This window comes from Narcine bancroftii, chromosome 2 (genome assembly GCF_036971445.1).
Source record: "Narcine bancroftii isolate sNarBan1 chromosome 2, sNarBan1.hap1, whole genome shotgun sequence".
Lineage (NCBI taxonomy): Eukaryota > Metazoa > Chordata > Chondrichthyes > Torpediniformes > Narcinidae > Narcine > Narcine bancroftii.
Genome location: NC_091470.1, coordinates 114,225,668 through 114,247,900, shown reverse-complemented (window position 1 = coordinate 114,247,900; position 22,233 = coordinate 114,225,668). Strand labels below are relative to the sequence as shown.

The following is a 22,233-nucleotide window of genomic DNA, read 5'->3' as shown; positions in this document are numbered from 1 at the left end:
TCTCACTGTGTGCGACTCACTCTTGTGCAGACTAGGTTGTTTGGTTTACAGGTACATTGGAAACAAACCTAGCGTACTTCACATGAACCATAATTGAACTCTCCAAATCAAGAATTTCTGTTTAGTAGTGAGCAGGTGAGCATTGTTGAAAACATGACCAGTTTCATGAATTCCCCTTTAAGATGAATCTGAATATCTTTGTATCAACTTCAGACTGCATTTGTCATTTAAAATATTATTTACCTATGATTTGGTGAAAATAGGGTTGGGAGTGTGCTGGGTGATTGACTCATAACAGATCATTAAAAGCCAATTATTTTCTTGGGTGCACTTAGTTCTTGGAGGTTTGATGGGTTTTTTTAAAATTGTTATGGCCCTTTATGAAGGCTTTTGCAATGATATTACTGAACACAAGCCATATTTTGCTGATAAACAGTAGTGCAATGAAGTCTGAATGTATTTGTGTATTAAAAGAGAGTGTGAATTGATTCTGAAAGCTTCTAATACCCACTGCAATCACATTGAAGCTGAAGATTGGAAAATGATCATTGCTGCAAGTTTAGTAAATCTGAAAGCGATTCAGCAAGGAGGATTGGGATTCAGTCGCTGGATAAAGTTGGCACATTAACTGTGGGAGCCACAGTTCTTTAGATTCTCCACCAGTTCCGGAACCTGAATCGGTAATCTGCCTGTTCTTTCCCCCACTTGCTGATTTGTGCAGCAGTATTTTGTGTTGGGTGCCCGTTCGTTAATTGGTACTGGCTTAAATAATTAATGAGTCGCTGCGATTGAGGAAAGTGACCCAGTGCCAGAGGAAGAATGCAAGGTGCACGTGAAGCTTGGATGGTATTCACTATAGTTTTCGTTTGTCAGCAATTGAATACAAAGAATGTCACTTTGACGTGCTATCATCAAACCACCTTCGGCTACAGCATGGCTCACTGTTAACCAGAATTCTGCATCTGCAGACTTTAATGAGTCGCTGCGATTGAGGAAAGTGACCCAGTGCCAGAGGAAGAATGGAAGGTGCACGTGAAGCTTGGATGGTATTCACTATAGTTTTCGTTTGTCAGCAATTGAATACAAAGAATGTCACTTTGACGTGCTATCATCAAACCACCTTCGGCTACAGCATGGCTCACTGTTAACCAGAATTCTGCATCTGCAGACTTTAGTGTTTTCCTCCATTCTGATCACACTTGGTATTATTGGGTGTTTTCGAGACCCTACATAATGAATCGTTTTCCTCTTGATAAAAAAGACCCATAGTATTAGCCTTTAATGGTATTCTCCTTTTGCCCTTCTGGTTTATTTGGGCTTCTCAGTCCAACCAGATGCAAGAGTGTATCGAGGAATCGGACACCATGCGGGGAATTTGTCACCCAGATGAGGTGGATTGGACCCTTTTTCCCCCTTGCTGAATGTGTGATTAGCATCCAGGCACATGGTGTGTGAAGAATTTTGCTGGCCAGAGGTGTATGGTAATGTTGGCAATGAGAGATTATGAATTAATCCACTGCCTGTGGAATGCTCTGGTTTTCTTCTTTTTGGAATTGCAAAGCCTCCTTGCCCTTGCAAAGCCACATGGACAGTGCAGACATTCAATAGATGTATAAATGCAGCCAGGTTTGTCGTATCTGTATTTGCTATGTTTTTTTTGCCTCACCAGTGTGCCAGAAGTCTATTTGTGTGACAATCTGGGGGAGCAAACCAGATACTGAAATCCTGTCTGTTTTTATATTATCCTCCCCATCTCATGCCTTTTTTTTGAGGAAGCTACCCAAGTGTCTGTCTCCTTACTGGATCCACAAAGTCTCGCGCTGCCCAGGACTCTGTTCTTCCTGCTTCCCCCTTGTATCTGTAGAGGCATTAAACACGACGGCTGTCTGTACAGGGATGTGAATGGTGCAGGCCTGATTACCTCATGAAGCAATGCCTTTCACACAATCCCTGCCTCACAGTACTGCAGCTCTTTATCATGCCCATCTAATGGTCATGAGGGATACAGATATGCAAGCTGTTGATTTGTGAGGAGTGTGTTTAAGATCTCAGCAACTGAAGATCATTTGCTTGATGGCAAATGATCCATTATGATGTTCCTTTATGAAATTGGAATCCCTGATGAGTGTGGGGGGTGTGGAGGAGAGGATGTGGTGGTAGAGAATCGAAGACCAATTTCAAAGCCTCGCTCTAGCAAGCCTCATGGGGTGCATGGAGACTTGGTTTGCTGTAGAATATTCTAGAACCAGGTTCCTTCTTTTCAACACTTCCATCCATCTCCAATAAAAATGAACAGAATGGGGAAATCATAAGGCCAGTCAGTATTTGCATGCGTGCTTTCTGTACAACAGATGACTCCTAATCTGCCCTCTGCTGTAATGTAGTGGCCTTCAGCACCAGTGTTTTGTCCAGAGTATATTTAGCTTTAGCAGCTATCTCTTTGTATGTTAATCCATTAGCCCCTGCTTCCATCCCCTTGTGTAAACCTGTGTCGCAGACGTTCCTTTTGATTATAATCCATGCTGTTCAAAAGTTGAGGACCCGTGAACATATGCTTGTGATAAATGTTCGGTTCTATAGGATATGGGTGATTGTTGTTATTAGTTGTGGGGTAGTGTGAAATATGTTGTTCTAGTGCACCAGGCTATATGCAGTTTTATATATAAATATCTATATTCTATATGCATGATGGAACATTTTATATTTTGTTAACACTTTGAAGAATCAAGTTTGATTGGTATACAGAAGCATGAATCTAATGATATGAATGTATGTGCACTCAGACATTCAAATGGAGCAGAAGCAGTGATATTGACTCATTACGGACTTGGAGTTTAACTGTCTGCTCTGGAATACAGTTATATCCACAAGGGTCCTTTCATCACCTTGGTTTTTCGTTATGATTTTATGATGTAGCAATCTCAGGTATTTTCCAGTTCTTTAATCATGAATTGCAGAATTTAAAAAATAAAAGGTAGTGGGGACTCACTTGTTTAAGAGGTGAGAAAATGTTTCTAAAAATTAATTTTTGATGAGAAAAAAATATATATCTTTTATCTAAAAGCAGTAGTGCTTCTGTGATGTTCCCCAAGGTCTTTGTTATTTGGCGATCTGTGTGTTTCTTTCCTTTACCTGATTGTCGCAGTGTGGTCTGATGTGCAAGTCTTGAACTGTGGTCGTCTTCCACTCCTTCGCTTGCTCTGATGTGTGCAATAAACATCTGCTTGTGCTTAATTCTGTTCTGTAACCATATTTCTTTTTGCTGAGAAAGATCTGCGGATAATGGGAAGATGATCCAGGCTGAGCCTGAGGAAGAAATTTGTGGGTGGGGCTATGGGCATGAAAAGATCTTTCAGGGATGTTTAACATGAGCCAGAGGAAGAGAGGCTTCAAAGGAAGGATTATAGGGCAGTAGTTTTAGCGATGAGACCACGACTGCCAATGTTGGGGCAAAATGGAGCAAAATATGAGGGAGATGGATGAAGAGTGAAATTTCTGGTTTTTTTTGGGGGGGGGTGCGGGGGAGTTTCTTTTAGGCCATCACAAAGTGATTAAATGCTTTTTATCTGTAATGTTGGAAACACTCCATAGTGAAGTTATAATTCAGATAATCAGTTTAAGGGTAGAAGACCCTGGGTAGTGCACTCATAGAACCTGTAGAAATAAAAACTAATTAGTGGTAAATCTCCTGCCTACTGCTGCATGTATTGTGTGGAACTCCAGTCAATAGTACCATCTCCCTAGACTGCTGAATTAATACCACCCTGTGTCACAATTTCCCTGGATCACTTGATCGCTATTGCCCAATCGGCTTCCTGCTGATCTGAGCTTTTCATCTCCAACTGCCTGAGTCACCTGACTTAATTTGCAAACTGCAGCCTTCAGATAAAATCTCTGTTGAAGTCTGCTACAAACCTTTTGCATTCACCAGTTGGGGCATCCAGTTCATGTCTCATCCAAAATATCTTGCCATGATCACTACTACCTTTTACCTTAATAATTTATTAAATCTGATGCCTTATCCATTGTTTTTGGGAAAAGAAATTCCTGCAGTACCTTTCTTGGCTGGGTAGGTTTTACTTATGATGTGTTTGCTCTACCACTTCTGCATCACAGATGCTCCACAGTGAATCCATCCACAGCTCCAGCTCTGTAATACACTTAGCTAGGGCTGTATTTCTCGGCCTGGTGTCTACAGACCACTGATGGTCTGAGAGTTTTTATTGGGTGGTCCACGGTGATGTGGTGGAGACAAATATTACTGATTTAATAAACCATACATAAAACAAGGTTTTATTAAATTTAACAAAAATTTCTCAATGTTTTCCATCAAAGCAAAAACCCTGAAGATACCATTCTTCCCCCACCCACTGATGGTCTGTGATAAGTAAAGGAATACTTGAGGTGGTCTGTTGGAGAGAAAAGTTAGATGTCTGAGGACTACCCTTCTTGTACACGGATGCTGGGACAGTCCTCATTCTCTAAATGAGATTTGGAATGTTACCAAAGACTTGGAAATTTCTATAGGTGCTCCATGGAGATCATTCTGACCGGTTGCATCACTGGTACAGAGGTGCTAATGCACAGGACAAGGAAAAGCTCCAGAAGATTGTTAACTCAGCCTGCAACAAGGGCATGAGTCTCCACTCCATCAAACACATCTGGTGTCTTAAGAAAGAAGCTGCCATCCTCAAGGACTCCCACCACCCAGGCCATACCCTCTTCACTCCGCTACCATCAGGAAGGAGGTACAGGAACCTGAAGTTGAACACCCAGTGGCACAAAGACAGCTTCTTCCCCTCTGCCATCACTTTTCTGAACGGGCAATGAACCACAGACACTTTCTCTTCTTTTGCACTAATTTGTTTATTTTTAAATGCAATTTATAACAATATTTACACCTGTAATGCTGCTGTTCATGACAATAAATTCTATTATGCGGAAGAATACCACTGGTGTGAGCTCTTGCCATGAATTAAACGTTTTAGTTACTGAAGAATACCAATTACACCAGAGTCCTTGTCCTACTCCAGATACCACTTGCACTATAAATCACTACGCTGTATCTTCGCCTTGTAATCTGAGGTGTAAACACGATCTCCTCATCCACAAGAAGGGTCAGCCCTTGAGGATGGATTGGAAGTGGAAAATGGGATTTGTTTTGATAGGCCCATGGAGATAGGCGGGGAAACAAAAACTAGGGGGCATAGACTGAAGGTGAGAGGGGAACAATTTACTAGGGGGGGGGGTCATGAAGGACACCTACTTCACACACAGAGGGGTGGGTATATGGAACAAGCTGCCCGATGAAATGCTGGAGGCTGGGACTATTGTAAAGGCATTTGAAGTTCAAATGGAACATTTAGACTCGGATTATGGGCCGAACGTGAGGACCTCGGACTGGTTTGGATCGGAATGGACAAGTTGGGCCGAAAGGCCTGTTTCTGTGCTCATTGGCTCCAATGCTACGTCTGCTCTGATCAGAGGGGTTGTTTTCTTTGGGAGGGAGAAGCGTGTGGGGGGCGGGGGGGGGGTGACCTACTCCTGGCTGGGGTGGGTCCCGAACCCGCGGTAGCGCCGGCAGACTGTTTGGAATGTGTCCTGCGGAGCTGTTTTCATTGGAAACGCGGCCACTGCACTGGTTCCAACGGCCGGCGGGGGTTGGGGCCGGGGCCGGGGCCGCCGGGGGATGGAGCTGTTCCAGTCTCAGAGCGAGTACACAGTGCGGGGAGCCCACAGCTGCCTGTCGTGCAGCCGGTCTAGTGGTAGCATGGAGATCAGGGCAGGTCAGTGCGGGGCAAAGTCGGGCTCCCTCACAAATACGTCCACACTCCTCTCCCCCCTTCTCATTTCCTTCCCCTCCCCTCTTCCCATTCCTTCCTCCCCTACCCTCCTTCGACCCTTACCCTCTTCCACTCCGCTCCTTTCCCCTTCCTCCATTCCACACCTCTCCCCATCCCTCCTCTCCCCTTCCCTCTGAAACCAGCCACTGCAGCCTGCCTGACCAACACACTGTAAATTACCTGTCCATTAACCTTGCATTGACGAAAGTGGTGGAGAAACTCAGCAGGTCACACAGCATCTATCAAAAACAACCCTAACCCAAAGATAAACAGTTGTTTTCCCCCTAAAATAGACTTTATTCTTAATACATTATTTGCAAAAAAAGACCCATTCAAGTCTCTGCGCACCTTCGTGTCATATCTATGCATTCCAATCACTGTACATTATTACTGGTACATTCCATCTATATTGGCACCACTGCGGCACCTTGTCGTTATCTCCCCTTGTTTTTTGAGGCGTTTTCCCTTGGTCTGAGTCTTTCAATGCCCAGTTATGGAAGGGCTCTAGACTGTGGTCCTTCCCACGTTTCAGGCCTGAGCCCATCAAAGTACGAGCAAAAAGCGGGCGGTTCCCTGAATAAAAAGGTGGGGAAGAAGAAGAGGGAAGAAAGGCCAAGGGGAGGAGCACAGGGGTGGGCATGGGTGTGAGGGAAGAGGAGAAAAAAAAACAGAAGTGATAGGGGAAAGGGGTGGGGAGCTGGAAGAAGGAAGAAAAAGGGAGAGAGAAGGGCCTAACGAGACTGGAGAAGTCGATGCTAATGCCATCTGGCTGGAGGGTGCCCAGACGGACTATGAGGTGTGGTTCCTCTAATGTTGGTGTGGAACTGAAATATTTGTTCTCATCCCCCTGCCCTTTCTTCTCAACTCCAACCCCCCCTCCCCCCTCCCCACACCTGACCTTTTTGCTCATGCCTTGACAAAGGGTTCAGGCCCAAATCGGTGCTTTCCATGGACGCTCCGCAACTCACTAAGTTTCTCCAGTACTTTTGTGTATTGCACTACAATCACAGCGACTGCAGACTTTCCTGTTTAACATTGATTGCGTTAATTGTCTCCAGAACCATGGCGCTGCTTCATAATACTTTACCCCTGGCTGCCCAGAGACCTATGTGAACAGAGGTCTAGCGAGGTACAAGGGTTGGGGAGGTTCAGAGTCAATTCGGTACCATCTGAGCCACAACCATGAATTCAATAGGATCAGCAGAATGCCACTCTACCCCTCAAGCCTATCCCTCCATTCAAACTTATCTTAGCTGAACTAAGGTGCCTCCATTCTGTGCCAGTTTACCTGAATTCTCTGATCTTTCAAAAATATATCTGCTTCTTGACAAACCTTAGATGATCTAAGAGATGCTGAAGGAACTCAGCCACTCTCACAGATATATTACTATATTACCGACATTTCGGGCCTGAGCCCGAAGGAACAAGGAATGAGCTCAAGTGGGCAGGGCCTGTATTTAAAAAAGTAGATGAAAAGGGAAGATTGACAGGGGGAGGAGTGCAGAGCAACAGAACAAAGGTGTTATTGGATCTGATGAGAGGACAGGTGAGAATTGATATGGGGAAGGAGTTCGTATTTGGCTCTGAAAGGAGAGGGAAAGGGAAGAGAGAGACCAAGCGAGAGGGAGAGGAGACAAGAAAGCAATGGAAAGGGGGTGGCGCTAACCGACAAGTAGGGCACGTGGCTGTGGTAGCAGATATTCTAACCTCTGTAACCCTCTAGGTTAGAGAATTCCAGGGATTTGTCATCTGCATTTTTTTTCTCTCCGCATTCCTGTTTTAACTAAGGGAGAACAAGGAAGTCATCATTCCTATCTGGGAGCGAGAAATATCTCTGGTTTACTTTAAGTTTGAATTCACCCTCAAACTGTGGACACAGTGGAGAGTCTGAGCAATCACTTTTCAACGTGCTGTTATTTATTGACATCCCAATTACCATTTGTATCCAGGATTGTGTGTACATTTTTCAACATCAGGGCAGCTCTATGCAGACAAACACCTTCAGTCCAATTTTCTCTGCTTCCTCTGGCACTGGTCCAATGAGTGAAGAGATCCAAGCATTTTTATATCCCTCTGCCTAAACAGGTGTGTGAGCGAGTACATTCCCAACAGCTTCTAGAGCCCCATTCTTCTCATCGCCATTACCAGACATCCTTGTAATTTCCTCCAGCTGACAAACAAGCACCAGGACTTGGCCTGGCTGGAGGTGAGAGGAGCCCTCTCAGTCAGATCGTTCCTGTACAATGGGAATATTGGTCACAACACATTGTCCCTGAGATGACTGTGGTGGAGTGGAGACAGTCGCCCACCTCTTTGCCGAATGCAGATTTGCTATGAGTGTGTGAAGGATGGAAAGCTCCTTGTCATGGTTCATCCCCAGCAGCAGCATGACAGAGGACTCTGTGATCCATGGGCTATTCTCAGGGACACACACAGAAGACTATCAACGGTGAAAGGTCCCCTTTGGTCTGCCCAATACCTGTTGGTCTTCTAGCACACCATGATGTTGGTGCAGGAATGCTGTTGACTGGCACATTCCAGGCTTCAGGAGTACATGCTGAGAGATGCACTGAGGCTTGGGGCAGCCAACGCGAGGGCGCTGAGGGGAAGGTCCACAGTCTAGAGTCCTCCCATTACCGGGCACTGAGGGGATGAGACTGAGGGGAAGCCCCTCAAACAACAGAGGGGGGTAGAAACAACGTGCCACAGGGGTGGTAAGGGGATAAATAGGGTTGAATATATCAATGTGCAGTGATGGCAAGGGTGGGAGCAGTCTCTGCATGGTTTTCCTTTTGTAAATAATTTATTGTGAATAAAATCTTATTTTGATAAAAACAAAAAGTCCTCTGGTCCAGTTCCTCCTACCTTATCAAGCACCACATTAGTTCAAGACCATAATTGGAGGAGTACACTTGATTTTCTGTATGGGCCCTCTCCAACCTGGTGGCATTAGCATCGACCTCCAATTTCTGTAGCCCACTCCCCGTTCTCCCTTTCTTCCTCATTCCTCTGTCTCCTTTCCTCCAGCTCTCCACCTCTTCCCTCTCCATTCACAGAGCCATCCCCCCCTCCCCCTGTTTGCTACTGTGTCTGCCCTCCCTTAGCTACCTATTACCTCCTGCCATGCTCCAACCCCAACCATTTTGTTCAGGCACCTACCAACATTTTCCCATACCTTGATGAAGGGTTCAAGCCCGAAATGTTGGTTATGAATATTTGCTGTATAAAGTACTCTGTTTGACCTGCTGAGTTTCTCCAGCGTTGTGTTTTTACTTCAACCATGGGGTCTATAGACTTTTCTATTTTACTGCTACCACATAAGTTATACAACTGCAGAGGTTGAAGAGAAATGAGCAGCAATGTTGAGTAAAAGCAGCAAGATTCTTATAGGACCTTTCTTGTGCTTTCAGCTTCTGAAGTGGACCTGTCCGGCGCTGTCTGTCTCGGCCTGGTCGAAGGAGTGGTTGGGAAGTTTCAGTTTCATACAAGTAAGGCTGAGTCTGTTGCGACGGCAGGGAAGATATAATCAAAGCATACCCACTCGTGTAATCGTTGCCAAAATCTCCACTAAAGATGGTGGTTTGCTTGTATGTCTGCAAAAGGCTGATTGCAAAACTGTGGCTGCACTGAGGCTGTTCCTTGCGCATCCCAAAGATGTGCTGGTTGGTAGGTTAATTGGCCTTCATAGATGATGTCTGGTGGGTAAGTGAGTGGTATAATCTAGAGGGCAAACTATTGAGAAAGTGGGATACATTGGTGATGGGCTGAATATCATACTTTTACGAAAGTTTGGAGATGTTCATGCGCTATCTGATTAAAATGGTTAGCGTAAGGGTCGGCACAGTGCTGTTACAGCGCCATCTATCAGGACTGGGGTTGAATCCGGAGTTGTTTGTAACGAGTTTGTACATTCTCTCCATGTCTGTGTGGGTTTTCCCTGGGTGCTCTGGTTTTCTCCCACCTTCCAAAACATACGGGAGTTCTAGGTTAATTGGTGGGATGGGCTTATGGGCCAGAAGGGCCTGTTTCCATCCTGTATATATGTCTAAATCAGTGGTTCTCAACCTTTTTCTTTCCACCCAGATTCCACTTTAAGTAATCCCTATGGAATAGTGCTCTGTGATTAGTAAGGGATTGCTTAAGGTGGTATGTGGGTGGAAAGAAAACATTTGAAAACCAATTTTAATCGTACCTAATTGACTCGTTATGTGCACGGTTTCAGAACTCCAAAGGAAATGGGCCAATGACAATTTTTCTCAGGCAAAATATTTCAGTAACAATTGGGTCTAGAGCAGTGGTTCTCAACCTTCCCTGCCCACTCACATATCACTTTAAGCAATCCCACACTAATCAAAAGCACTGCTGGCATAGGGATTACTTAAAATGGGATGTGAGTGAAAAGATAAAAGGTTGAGAACCACTAGTCTAGATGTTGGTAAAGGCAGTGATTCAAAGCAAGAGAAAAAAGGGCCCAATGCTTTGGATCTCAGGTGAAGCACGGACACTGAAACTTTATTTAAATTTAGACATACAGCATGGTAACAGGCCCTGTCGGCCCACGTGCCCTTTCCTTTTGTAAATAATCTATTGTGAATAAAGTCTTATTTTGATAAAAACAAAAAGCCCTCTGGTCCAGTTCCTCCTACGTTATCAAGAACCACATTAGTTCAAGACCACCCATAAGTTGGAGGAGTAAACACTTGATTTTCTGTATGGGCCCTCTCCAACCCGGTGGCATTAGCATCGACCTCCAATTTCTGTAGCCCACTCCCCGTTCTCTCTCTCTTCCTCATCCCTCTGTCTCCTTTCCTCCAGCTCTCCACCTTCATTCACAGAGCCATCCCCCCCCTCCCCCTGTTTGCTACTGTGTCTACCCTCCCTTATCTACCTATTACCTCCTGCCATGCTCCAACCCCAACCATTTTGTTCAGGCACCTACCAACATTTTCCCATACCTTGATGAAGGGTTCAAACCCGAAATTGGGTCCAACCCAATTTAACTGAAACCCCCCACTGTAACAGTGTTGCACTGACCACTATGCCAACCGTGTGAACACAACGCTGACCACTACGCCAACCAACGACGCTACCCCTTGGTGTGCAGCAGGTTCCAATGGAGCAGGGCCTGAGGAGCAATCGGTGCCAACAGGAGCAAGGTGGAAGAGGAACTCAATGCACATTGAATGAACACTGAATCCAGTGAGGAGAGGCTCCCCAGTTCTCATTCACAGGCTGCTCGACCAGCCTACCCAGTAGTTTTGGAACTGAGTGTATCATTAAAGAAAGAGAAAGCAGGGGCACCAGGGAAGGGAAATGTTACACACAGCGGGAGGCCATCGCAAGTTGTGGGCCTACACATCAGGGAGTGGACAGCAGGAATGAGAGGGTGAGTAAAGCCAGAGAAAACACAACTGAGGAGTGTACTTATGAGGTTGTTCATTGATATCTTTGCAGATTTAGATTGCTTCCTGATTCTTGTCCAACAAAAGGGCCTTGTTGGCATAGTCCCTGGGAAACATGAGATGTATAAAATCACCAAGGTGGCAGTGATACCATTGACTGATGCTGAACCACAGGACTTAAAGCTGGAGGTAAAGGTTCAGAGTATTCTCCCCATATATCTGATTTTTACAACCCTGCCACATCCCATGTCCCACCACCTTTGCACTTGTGAATCAGTGGGAGTCATCTACTGCATCCGGTGCTCCTGTTGTGGCCTTCTGAACATCGGAAAGTCTGGACGCAGACTGGGAGATCGCTTTGGTGAGCACCTTCCCTCTGTCTGCGCCAGTGACTGGGATTTCCCAGAAGCCAACCATTTCAATTCTGCTCCCCGCTCCTGCGCCAACGTGTTTGTCCATGTCCTCGTGCTGCCAAACCAAGGCCACCTGTAAATTGAGGGAGGTACACTTAATATTCTATCTGGGCACCCTCCAAGACAGCATTAACATGGACCTCTCTGGTTTCTGCTAGCCCACTCCCCGTTCTCTCCCCCCTTCCCCATCCCTCTGTCTCCTTTCCTCCAGGTCTCTACCTCCTTCCCCTTCTATTCACAGAGACATCCCCCCCCCCCACCATTTGCTTGTGTCCCCTCCCTCCCAGATGGCATTAATATCAACTTAGCTGACTTTCATTAAACTTCCCCCGTCGTCTCTCCATTCCCTGTCTCCTTTCTCACAGACATGATGAATTCTACCTAGTTCCTTATCATAACCAATTAACACCTTTTGTTGGTCTGGATTCCTCCCCCATTGTTTGAATTCTGAGACTTCCTGTTTCTGGCTTATTCTAATTATTCCTTGAAGAAGGTCTCAGGCCCAAAATGTTGGCGATATATCTTTGTCTCCTGTAGATGCTGAATAGACCAGCTGAGTTCCTCCAGCATTTCAGTGTTTTTACTGCCCTCCATCCCTTATCTGCCTATTACCTCCTGCCTGTGGGACCATGCTCCTCCCCTCCCCCTCCCCCCACCATTTTGTTTGGGTGCCTTCCTACATTTTGCTCATCCCTTGATGAAGGGCTCAAGCCCAAAGCACTGCTGGACTTACTGAGTTTCTCCAGCATTTCTGTGTAAACCCTTGTGACTATTTTTTTTAATCCAGTTTTGCAAGACACACCAGAGGTCTTCATCTGACTCCACTGAATCTGGCTTCCAGAGGAAGTTCCCAGAGGACGGTTCTTCCAAATGGCAGGTGATGGTGCCCCTCACCTCTCGTGGTTCTGTTCCCAGCGCGGCGTGCCATCCCTGGGGCAAGAACGGTCTTGCCAATACTATCACGAGGCTTTGCCACACTCCCTGGCACTGGGGCCTCATGGTCTCCTGGCAATGGTGCCCCAGTTACAAAGGGGACTGTCCAGGTAATGGGGAATTTATTCTAAGCAAGGAGATTCCTGACTTCCCAGCCCTACCTGTTCTCCCAAGTGCTATTTGGAGGGTCTCTGTGTTCATGTATTGATCTCACTGAGCCAGAAATTCCCCATTCTATGATCTGAGCCCAGGCTGAGCCCTCTGCACAATGGTGAGGGAGGAAGGGGCAGGAGAGTGGAGCCCTGATTCCTGTGGGAGCTGTATGGAGACAATGGAGTTTTACAGCATGGAAAGAGAAACTTTAGCCTTACTTGGCCAAGTTGTCTACGAGAGCTAATCTTGTTTGCCTGTTCTTGGCCCATGTTCCTCTAAACTATACCACAGTGGTTTTTAAACCTTTCTTTCCACTCACATCCCACCTTAAGCAATCCCTTGCTAATCACAAAGCAACTATGGCATAAGGTGGGATGTGAGTGGAAAGGGAAAGTTTGAAAACTACTGCCCTTCTACTTTGTGCCAAACTATTATTCTCCCTAGTCCCACTGACCTGCACCCTGACCATCGCTCTCTCATCCATGTATCTGTCCAGATTCTTCTTAAAAACTAAAATTGAGCCCACATTCACCACTTCAGCTGACAGTTCGTTCCACATTCCCACCTCTCTCTGTGTGAACAAGTTCACCCTAAATTTTTCCCCTTTCACCCTGAACCCATATCCTCTGGTTTGTATCCATGCACCAGTCCAGCACTTCCTCTGGCACCTCTCTCCAGTACCTATCAACCTCTGTGAGAAGAATGAACCCCTCAGATACCCTTCAAACCTTTCACCTTTCATCTTCAATCAATCCTCTTTAGTTTTAAACACCCACAGCCAGAAAAAAAGACTTATCTATACCCCTCAGTATGTTATGTACCTCAATTAGGGCGGCACTGTTACAGCACCAGTGATCAGGACTGGAATTGGAATCTGGCGCTGTCTGTAAAGGAGTTTGTACATTGTCCCCCATGTCTGCATGGGTTTCCTCCAAGGGCTCCAGTTTTCTCCCATCCTTCAAAACATTACGGGGGAGCCGGTCAATTGGTATGAAAAAGGTCCCTTGGCACAGCTGCCCCATCATGACCTGACTGACCTCAGTGTCACTCCTAAGCCTATTGAGTACAGGATGTTATGGTGAGCTGTATTGTGTGCAGTTCTGGTCGCCAAACTACAAGAAGGATATCAATAAGACTGAAAAAATGCAGAGATTTATGAGGACGTTGCCGGGTCTTCAGGAGTTGAGTTACAGGTAAAGATTAAACAGGTTAGGACTTTATTCCTTGGAGCATAGAAGAATGAGGGGAAATTTGATAGAGGTTAACAAAATTATGAGGGGAATAGACCGAGTAGATTAGGAGAGATAAATACAAGAGGACATGGCTTTAGGGTGAAAGGGGAACATTAGAGGGAATTTCTTCACTCAGAGGGTGGTGGGAGTGTGGAACGAGCTGCCATCTGATGTGTAAATGTGGGCTCACTCAAATTTTAAGAATAAATTGATTAGATACATGGATAGGAGAATTCTGGAGGGTTATGGACTGGGACCGGTCAGTGGGACTAGCAAAATAATGTTTTGTCATAGACTAAAAGGGCCAAATGGCCTGTTTTCTGTGCTGTAGTGTTCCATGGTTCTAAGACGCATAGTTTCTTGTCTTCCAGTTCAGAAGCAAGAGGAAGTTGGAGCAGCGGCTGCTGGCGGAGCTCGTCAAAATGTTCACTGGCTCCAACTCGTTCTATTACAGCCTGACCTATGATATCACGAACACTGCCCAGCGACAACAGCAGGGGGGCGAAGGCCAAGTATGGCCACCTTCATTGGCACAGGTCAGTAGCTCCTGGCTGTCTCTCGCTCTCTCATGGCCCTACCCATTCGCCCAGCCACAATCCTCACTCCCGACAAGAGCAGAGTCAGCAAATAATCCTACATTCGGGGGGTGGTGCATTTGGAATTTCCTCTTTAAAAGGAATTGGCCCATTGTTAATTAATTTAAGTCAGAGATACTGCATGGTCAGTGACGTAGCTAAGGGCTGAGTATATTTTTCAAATGGTGCCATTTCACCCCCCTCACTGTCCGACACCCCCACCACCCCCCCCACACTTCTTTCGCCCCCCCCACCCCCGCTCCGACAAGGCTGAAAAATCAGTGCGGCCCACCATTCAATCACTTTTTTAGGTGCTTGCTCCCCATGACGTTAGAACCTGGCTACACTTCTGATAGTCGCAGGCCATTCTTGCCCTCGAGCCCACGCCGTTCAAATACACCAGTAATAACCCTGTACATCTTTGGAATGTTGAAGGAAACTGGAGCACCCGGGGAAACCCTCGCAGACACGGGGAGAACGAACACACTCTTTACAGACAGTACCGGATTAGTTCCTGGGTTGTTGGTGCCGTAGTAGCGTTCTGCTCACCGTTAAGCTAACCGCGCTGCCCCAACTGATGGATGTTTGTGAGCCAAGGGAATTGTGGGTTTTTAGGTTCCTGAAATGTCCATAACTCATCAGCAGTTTCAGTGCCCGTGGAACAGGGTGAAGGCCCGAGCAACTCCTTCCATGGAAACCTTATCTGCAACAGGCAGTGTTGGTGTTATTGTCTGGTTGTTAGCTGTCCAAACATCAGGTGGGTGAGGGGAATGCAATGAGACCAGGTTTCAATAAAAACGTTGCCCGAGCATTTCTACCCACAGATGCTGCCAGACCTGCTGAGTCCCTCCCAGCAGCTCATTTTCTCCTCAAGATTCCAGCGTCTGCAGTTTTATGTTTCACTAAAAAATATTAGCACGGTTAACTTAGTGGATGACGCCATGCTAATACAGCAGCAGCGACCGGGGTTCAAATCCAGCGCTGTCTGTCAGGAGTTTGGACGTTCTCCCTGTGTCTGTGTGGGTTTTCTCCGGGTGTTCCGGTTTCCTCCCACCCTTCAAAATTAACGGGGGTTGTAGGTCAGTTGGGTGTAATTGGTCATCACTGGCTCATAGCTGGAAGGGCCTGTCACCGTGCTAGAAGTATAAATATACATTTTAATATGTTTCCTCTTTATTTAGATCGATGATAGATTTTTCTGGAACAAGTATATGATTCGAGACTTGCTTGAAGAAAAGGTAAGGATTGTCACTTCCTTTGTTCTCTATGGCTTCTCTGCCTCCCTGGTTCAAAGAATGTAATACACATAATATACTTCCACCTCTGGCTGAGGTAAAGGCAGGCAAAGAGTCACCATGAGCATTGTCCAGCGCTCCAACAACAGGAGGAAGTAAAGGAGGGTCCCTTCAGTGACACCGAGTGTCCGTGGATTCGCCTCCTGCGCTCCCGCAGCCTCTGAAGCTGCATGCACTCCGGTTCAGTCCATCGGGTAAACCTGAGCTCCAGATCCAAATCTCCAATCAGGGAGCCTTCAATGCCCAAGGCCCCTTTGGGTTGGTTGGTCTGAGGGCATTTTTGAAACTTGGCAAGTCCCCAGGTTCCCTCCGCGTTGGGCACAACAGCTTGGAGCCTGTGACATTAACCTGCCCTGTGGAGGATGCACATTCCAGTAGCTGCAGCTCCCACAGCATGGTGCTAATGCCTGGTCGATGATGGGTTAAGGGTGATGGTGAAATGTTTAAAGGGAACATTTTTTTAAATAATTTTTTGTTTTTCACACTGTGAACCATATCAACCAAAATATGTACAAACGTTTCTCATTAAATATACACTGGCATTTTCCCCCTTTTTTCCCCCCTTCCCTCTCCCCTCCAAAACCAATAAATATTCAACATGTACAATATAATAAAACCATAAAACAATGTCTTCACACAAAGGAAAAACAAAAAAGATTTAAAGGGAGCATTAAAGGAAACTTCTTCACATACAGAGAGTGGGGGGAGTGTGGAATGAGCTGGTGGTGAATGTGGGCTCAATTTCAACATTAAAGGAAAATATGGACAGGTACATGGATGGGAGGGGTATGGAGGGCTATGTTCTGGGAGCAGGTCTGTGGGACTAGGCAGAATGTCAGTTCAGCAAAGATTAGATGAAGACGCTGTTTACATCCGGTACCGCACGGATGGCAGTCTCTTCAATCTGAGGCGCCTGCAAGCTCACACCAAGACACAAGAGAAACTTGTCCGTGAACTACTCTTTGCAGACGATGCCGCTTTAGTTGCCCATTCAGAGCCAGCTCTTCAGCGCTTGACGTCCTGCTTTGCGGAAACTGCCAAAATGTTTGGCCTGGAAGTCAGCCTGAAGAAAACTGAGGTCCTCCATCAGCCAGCTCCCCACCATGACTACCAGCCCCCCCACATCTCCATCGGGCACACAAAACTCAAAACGGTCAACCAGTTTACCTATCTCAGCTGCACCATTTCATCAGATGCAAGGATCGACAATGAGATAGACAACAGACTCGCCAAGGCAAATAGCGCCTTTGGAAGACTACACAAAAGAGTCTGGAAAAACAACCAACTGAAAAACCTCACAAAGATAAGCGTATACAGAGCCGTTGTCATACCCACACTCCTGTTCGGCTCCGAATCATGGGTCCTCTACCGGCACCACCTACGGCTCCTAGAACGCTTCCACCAGCGTTGTCTCCGCTCCATCCTCAACATCCATTGGAGCGCTTTCATCCCTAACGTCGAAGTACTCGAGATGGCAGAGGTCGACAGCATCGAGTCCACGCTGCTGAAGATCCAGCTGCGCTGGATGGGTCACGTCTCCAGAATGGAGGACCATCGCCTTCCCAAGATCGTGTTATATGGCGAGCTCTCCACTGGCCACCGTGTCAGAGGTGCACCAAAGAAAAGGTACAAGGACTGCCTAAAGAAATCTCTTGGTGCCTGCCACATTGACCACCGCCAGTGGGCTGATAACGCCTCAAACCGTGCATCTTGGCGCCTCACAGTTTGGCGGGCAGCAACCTCCTTTGAAGAAGACCGCAGAGCCCACCTCACTGACAAAAGGCAAAGGAGGAAAAACCCAACACCCAACCCCAACCAACCAAATTTCCCCTGCAACCGCTGCAACCGTGTCTGCCTGTCCCGCATCGGACTTGTCAGCCACAAACGAGCCTGCAGCTGACGTGGACTTTTTACCCCCTCCATAAATCTTCGTCCGCGAAGCCAAGCCAAAGAAGAAAGATGGGCTAAAGGGCTTGTTTTCTGAGTTGTAATGTTCTATGGTTGTCTGAAGTAGAAACCAGCAGGCATGGTGAACCAATGAGGGTGAGCAGCTGTTGGACCATTGGGTGGAGCAGACGGCTCAAAGTCTCTGCTGTGTCACAGGGGATTGAGCTCATGGAGTCAGAGAAATGATGTTTATATCGACCACTCCACATCAATGTCTTCCTTCCCAAAAGCCCATAACCATTTGTTTTGCTTGATCCACGTGCCTATTTAGGAATCTTTCAAACATCCCTATTGCCCCAGTGTTCACCACCAACCCCGGCAATGCATTCCAGACACCCAATACTCTGTGTAAAAGACCAACCTCAACATCTCTGCTAAAATTTTCTCCACTCACTTTAAACATCGTCCTCTGATGTTGGCCATTGCCACCCTGGGCAAAGAGTGCTGGTGGCCGCCCTTATCCATCCCCCTCCTATGGGTCTTACAGCAGGGGAACCATGGTTGGTAGGGAACCTTTGGGCAACCAAGTCCCTACCTAACATCCTGTCTCCATTTTACACTGATCCTACATTTTCATCTCCCTACATTCCCATCGAGTCTCCCTCACGTCAGATTCTGCCACTCACCTGCACCTGAGGGACAATTTGCAGCAGCCAATTGGCTGAAGCACCTCTGGGGCATGGGTCAAAATGGGAGGACCTGGAGATGTGTGGGGTGGGGTGTGAGGATTCCACATGGTCACAGGTGGAACAGGCAAGCTACATACAGACAGTACCAGATGTCAGGATTGCACCTGAACCACTGGAGTTACAAGGCTGCCCTGAACCTTCAAGGTAACTGAGCCTTCTCCCAAGGAGGTTCTTGCTCAGTGATGACACCCTGGGTGGTCAGTGATCTTCGTCCCAACAAGTCAATTCACGCACTCTCCCTTCCAACCTTATGTGCCCATTTCTCTCAACTAATCCACTGCTCTACTTCCTTCCTCATCCATCCTCTCCCCTCTCTCCTTCTATTCTCCTGTTCATCCCAGTCAACCCCCATTCCCCTGTTCTCCTCAGCCATCCCCTAAATTCCCTCCCTTTCCCCAGAAGGCGGCATGGTTAGCATAGCAGTTAGTGTAGTGCTGTTAGTGTCCAGGACCAGGATTCGAATCTGGTGCTGTCTGTAAGGAGTTTGTTCATTCTCTTCATGTCTGCGTGGGTTTCCTCTGGGGGCTCCGGTTTCCTCCCACCATTCAAAAACATACCAAGGGTTGTAGGACAATTGGGTATAATTGGCTCAACCTGGGCTCATGGGTTGAAAGGTCCTGTTATTGAGCTGTATGTCTAAATTTAAAGATGTTCCTTCTCCCACCCATGACATGTCTCTGTTTGGAATGTCTTCCAGAGCGCGATGTCAGATCAGTGGATCATCCCCATCATTCAGGGTTTTGTGCAGGTGCAGGAGATCTGCATCGGCTGCAGCAAGGAGGAGACCACATTCTCAAACGGTTGGACGGACAAGGAGCTCCAGGAGATGCCAGAGTCAAAGTTCCTGCTTGTTCTCATCTCCCGGAGAAGCAGACACCGAGGAGGTAGGCCGCAGTTCGCTTTAGTTTACATACCTAATATTGAAAGGACTGGGCATGGAGCAGGTGTCTGCAGTAGTGGGAGAGTTGAGGACCAGAGGGAACAGCCTCAGAATAAAGGTTGTCCCTTAAGAACAGAGATGAGGATGTTTTTTCAGCCAGAGGGGGTGAATCTGTGGAATCATTCCCATAGACAGCTGTGGAGACTGTCATTGGGTAGATTTGAAGTAGAGGTTGATAGGTTCTTGATTAGTAAGGGTGTCAAAGGCTATGGGGAGAAGGCAGGAGAATGGAGTTGAGAGGAAAAATAGATCAGCCATGGCAGAATGGCAGAGAGAAATGATGGGCTGAATGGTTTAATTCTTTCCCTTGTCCTAGGCCTTATGGGTATCCTGGTCTTCATTGTCAGGTCATTTTTTACTGGTGTTGCTGCCAGCTGAGTTCAGCCTTAAACAAATATGGGGAGATACAGCCACAGAATTGGTGTGGAACATGGAAACCTGCAGAGGCTGTGATTGTAGTAAAAACACTCAGAAATGCTGCAAGAACTCAGTCAGTCTCGCAGCATCCATAGGATCACTGACGTTTCAGGCCTGAACCCTTCTTCAAGGTGTGAGTAAAAAGCAGGTAGATGCCTGAATTAAAGGCTGGGGAGAAGGAAAGAAAGGAAAGGGAAGGAGCCCAGACCAACAGGCAAAAGGTGTTAATTGGACACGGATAGGAGGAAAGGTGAGAGTTGACTGGGTTGATTGGGGCTCTGTGGAAGCAGACCTTGCTTTGTGTGTTTTCTCTGTTACTGAGTCAACATGAATATGCATGTAGCATTCTTCCCCAGCCTCTCCCTGTGGAACGGCATTCTGTGTTGGGATGCAAAGACGTATAATGGTCTCCCTCTGGCTGCAGGTACCACAACCATCAGAGCTCAGTCACCAGTGAGATTCTTCCTTCTGATTGGTCCACAGGGATGCGGTACAAATGCAGGGGCATTGATAGCAACGGGAACGTGGCCAATTATGTGGAGACCGAGCAGCTGATCTTCAGTGGAGATGACATCATGTCCTTTGTCCAGGTTCGAGGATCTGTTCCTCTGTTCTGGAGCCAGGAAGGCTATCGGTACAAACCCCACCCCAAGCTACACAAGAGTAAGAGTCTGCAAGCTTCACATCTCTTTATTGACTGCAGCCGGAGTCCTGTTTCGGGGCCAAAACCCTGATCCCAGTTCACTCTCCACAGATATACCTGCCAGTCCATGAAGGGCAATCCAAACCTGCAAACAAGGTGGAGATGTTGCCTCTCTGCTCCAGGTTCAATCCTGATGTCTGGTGCTGTCTGTATGAAGTTTGAATGGTCTGGTTGTGACTTTATTCCAGTTGCTCCATTTCTGTCCCACATCTCAATGTTATGCAAACTGAAAGCTTAGCAGTTTGGTCTCACTGCATAAGTGAGTGATGGAGGGGGGAGAGGTTGATGGGATGATAGGGAAAATAAAAGGGGATTAGTGTGGGACACGAGCTCTGGGTGCTTGGAGTGAAAGGCCTGCTTCATTGCAGTATCACCCAGTGGTTCTAAGTACCAATAACCAGGGAAATGTAGTGAAGGGATCCCCCTTACTCCCAGTCACCTCCCAATTGATCCCCACATCCGTAGCCCAGTCAGATGAGTGGGAGCAACTTTCCGGGTGAGTGACTCATGCTCTGGATGGGCAGTGATAGCTGGAGCTGCTCCCATCACAACAGAAGAGGCCGAGGGGATCTAATAGTTCAAGATGATGAAGATGGAAGGAAACTCTTCCCATTGTTGGAAGATCAGGAAATAGGAGACAGTAAATGAAAGTAATGGGCAAAAGAACCAAAGATGGCATGAAGATAATCTTCCTTCCACAGCAAGTGGTTGGTACCTGGAATTGAGACAGAGATACAGCAGGGAACCAGGCCCTTCAGCCACCTGAGTCCATCCTGTCCATCGCTCACCAGTTTACACTAATCCTATATTGAACCATTAGATATAGGAGCAGAAGTAGGATATTCTGCTGATTGAGTCTGCACCGCCATTCCATCATGAGCCTGCACCGCCATTCCATCATGAGCTGATCCATTCTCACACTCAGCCCAACTCCCCTGCCTTCTCCCCATAACCTTTGATTCCCTGAATATTCAGATATAATTCTCTGCCTTAAATACACCCAATGACCTGACCTCCACACCCAACCATGGTAGAAAATTCTCGAAGTTCACCACTGTCTAGCTGAAGAAATTCTTCCTCATCTCTGTTTTAAATGGGCAACCTTCAATCCTGAAATTGTGCCCTCTTGTCTTAGACTCCCCAACCATGGGAAACAACTTTGCTACCCTTTGCCATTTCATTTCTTTTTATTATTCCTGCATGATCTCAGTAATTCCTCCCATGCATCTCCACACAGGGGGACATTTACAGTGGCCAGTGAGCCTATCACATCTTTGGGATGTGAAACGGAAAACTCAGAGGAAACCCGTGCGATCACAGGGAGAATATGCAAACTCCACACAGACGGGACTGGAGCTCCAGGTCTCTGGTTCTGTGAGGCTTAGGCTCCAGTTGATGTGCCCCTATTACCCTCTACAATACAGCTCGAGAGTGATCCAATCGTAATGCTCTATGGGGATCTAGATAAGAACTGGAAAGGAATTCACTTACAGGCTTGTTCAGGGCAGAGAGGGGGACCAGCTGGATGGTGTCACTCAGATCTGGCACATATTGTGATCTAATAGCCTTCTTGAACGCAGTGTGATTCTGTGGGAGAATGGGCAGGTGGTGTGACACTCCTGGAGCTGTTTGGCCCACCCCACTCTGGCAGGAGATGATCCAGTTATTCCCATGCCCCTGCTCTTTCCTCG

At 46.9% G+C, this 22,233-nt stretch overlaps 1 protein-coding gene across 6 annotated transcripts in view; it reads left to right on the top strand.

The window, feature by feature from the left end:
- The first annotated feature begins 5,678 nt into the window (after positions 1–5,678).
- LOC138754169 (phosphatidylinositide phosphatase SAC2-like) overlaps positions 5,679–22,233 on the top strand; it is a 47,360-nt gene continuing 30,805 nt past the window's right edge. For 4 of the 6 annotated variants that reach the window (XM_069918046.1, XM_069918044.1, XM_069918042.1 and 1 more), the window contains exons 1-8: positions 5,679–5,786; positions 9,254–9,331; positions 11,298–11,434; positions 12,446–12,535; positions 14,348–14,512; positions 15,733–15,789; positions 19,180–19,366; positions 20,323–20,502. In XM_069918046.1, coding sequence (XP_069774147.1) covers positions 5,690–5,786; positions 9,254–9,331; positions 11,298–11,434; positions 12,446–12,535; positions 14,348–14,512; positions 15,733–15,789; positions 19,180–19,366; positions 20,323–20,502 — 991 coding nt within the window. In that variant the 5' untranslated portion in view covers positions 5,679–5,689. The remainder of the gene's footprint in view (positions 5,787–9,253; positions 9,332–11,297; positions 11,435–12,445; positions 12,536–14,347; positions 14,513–15,732; positions 15,790–19,179; positions 19,367–20,322; positions 20,503–22,233) is intronic. The other 2 variants (XM_069918043.1, XM_069918045.1) reach the window with 2 other exon arrangements.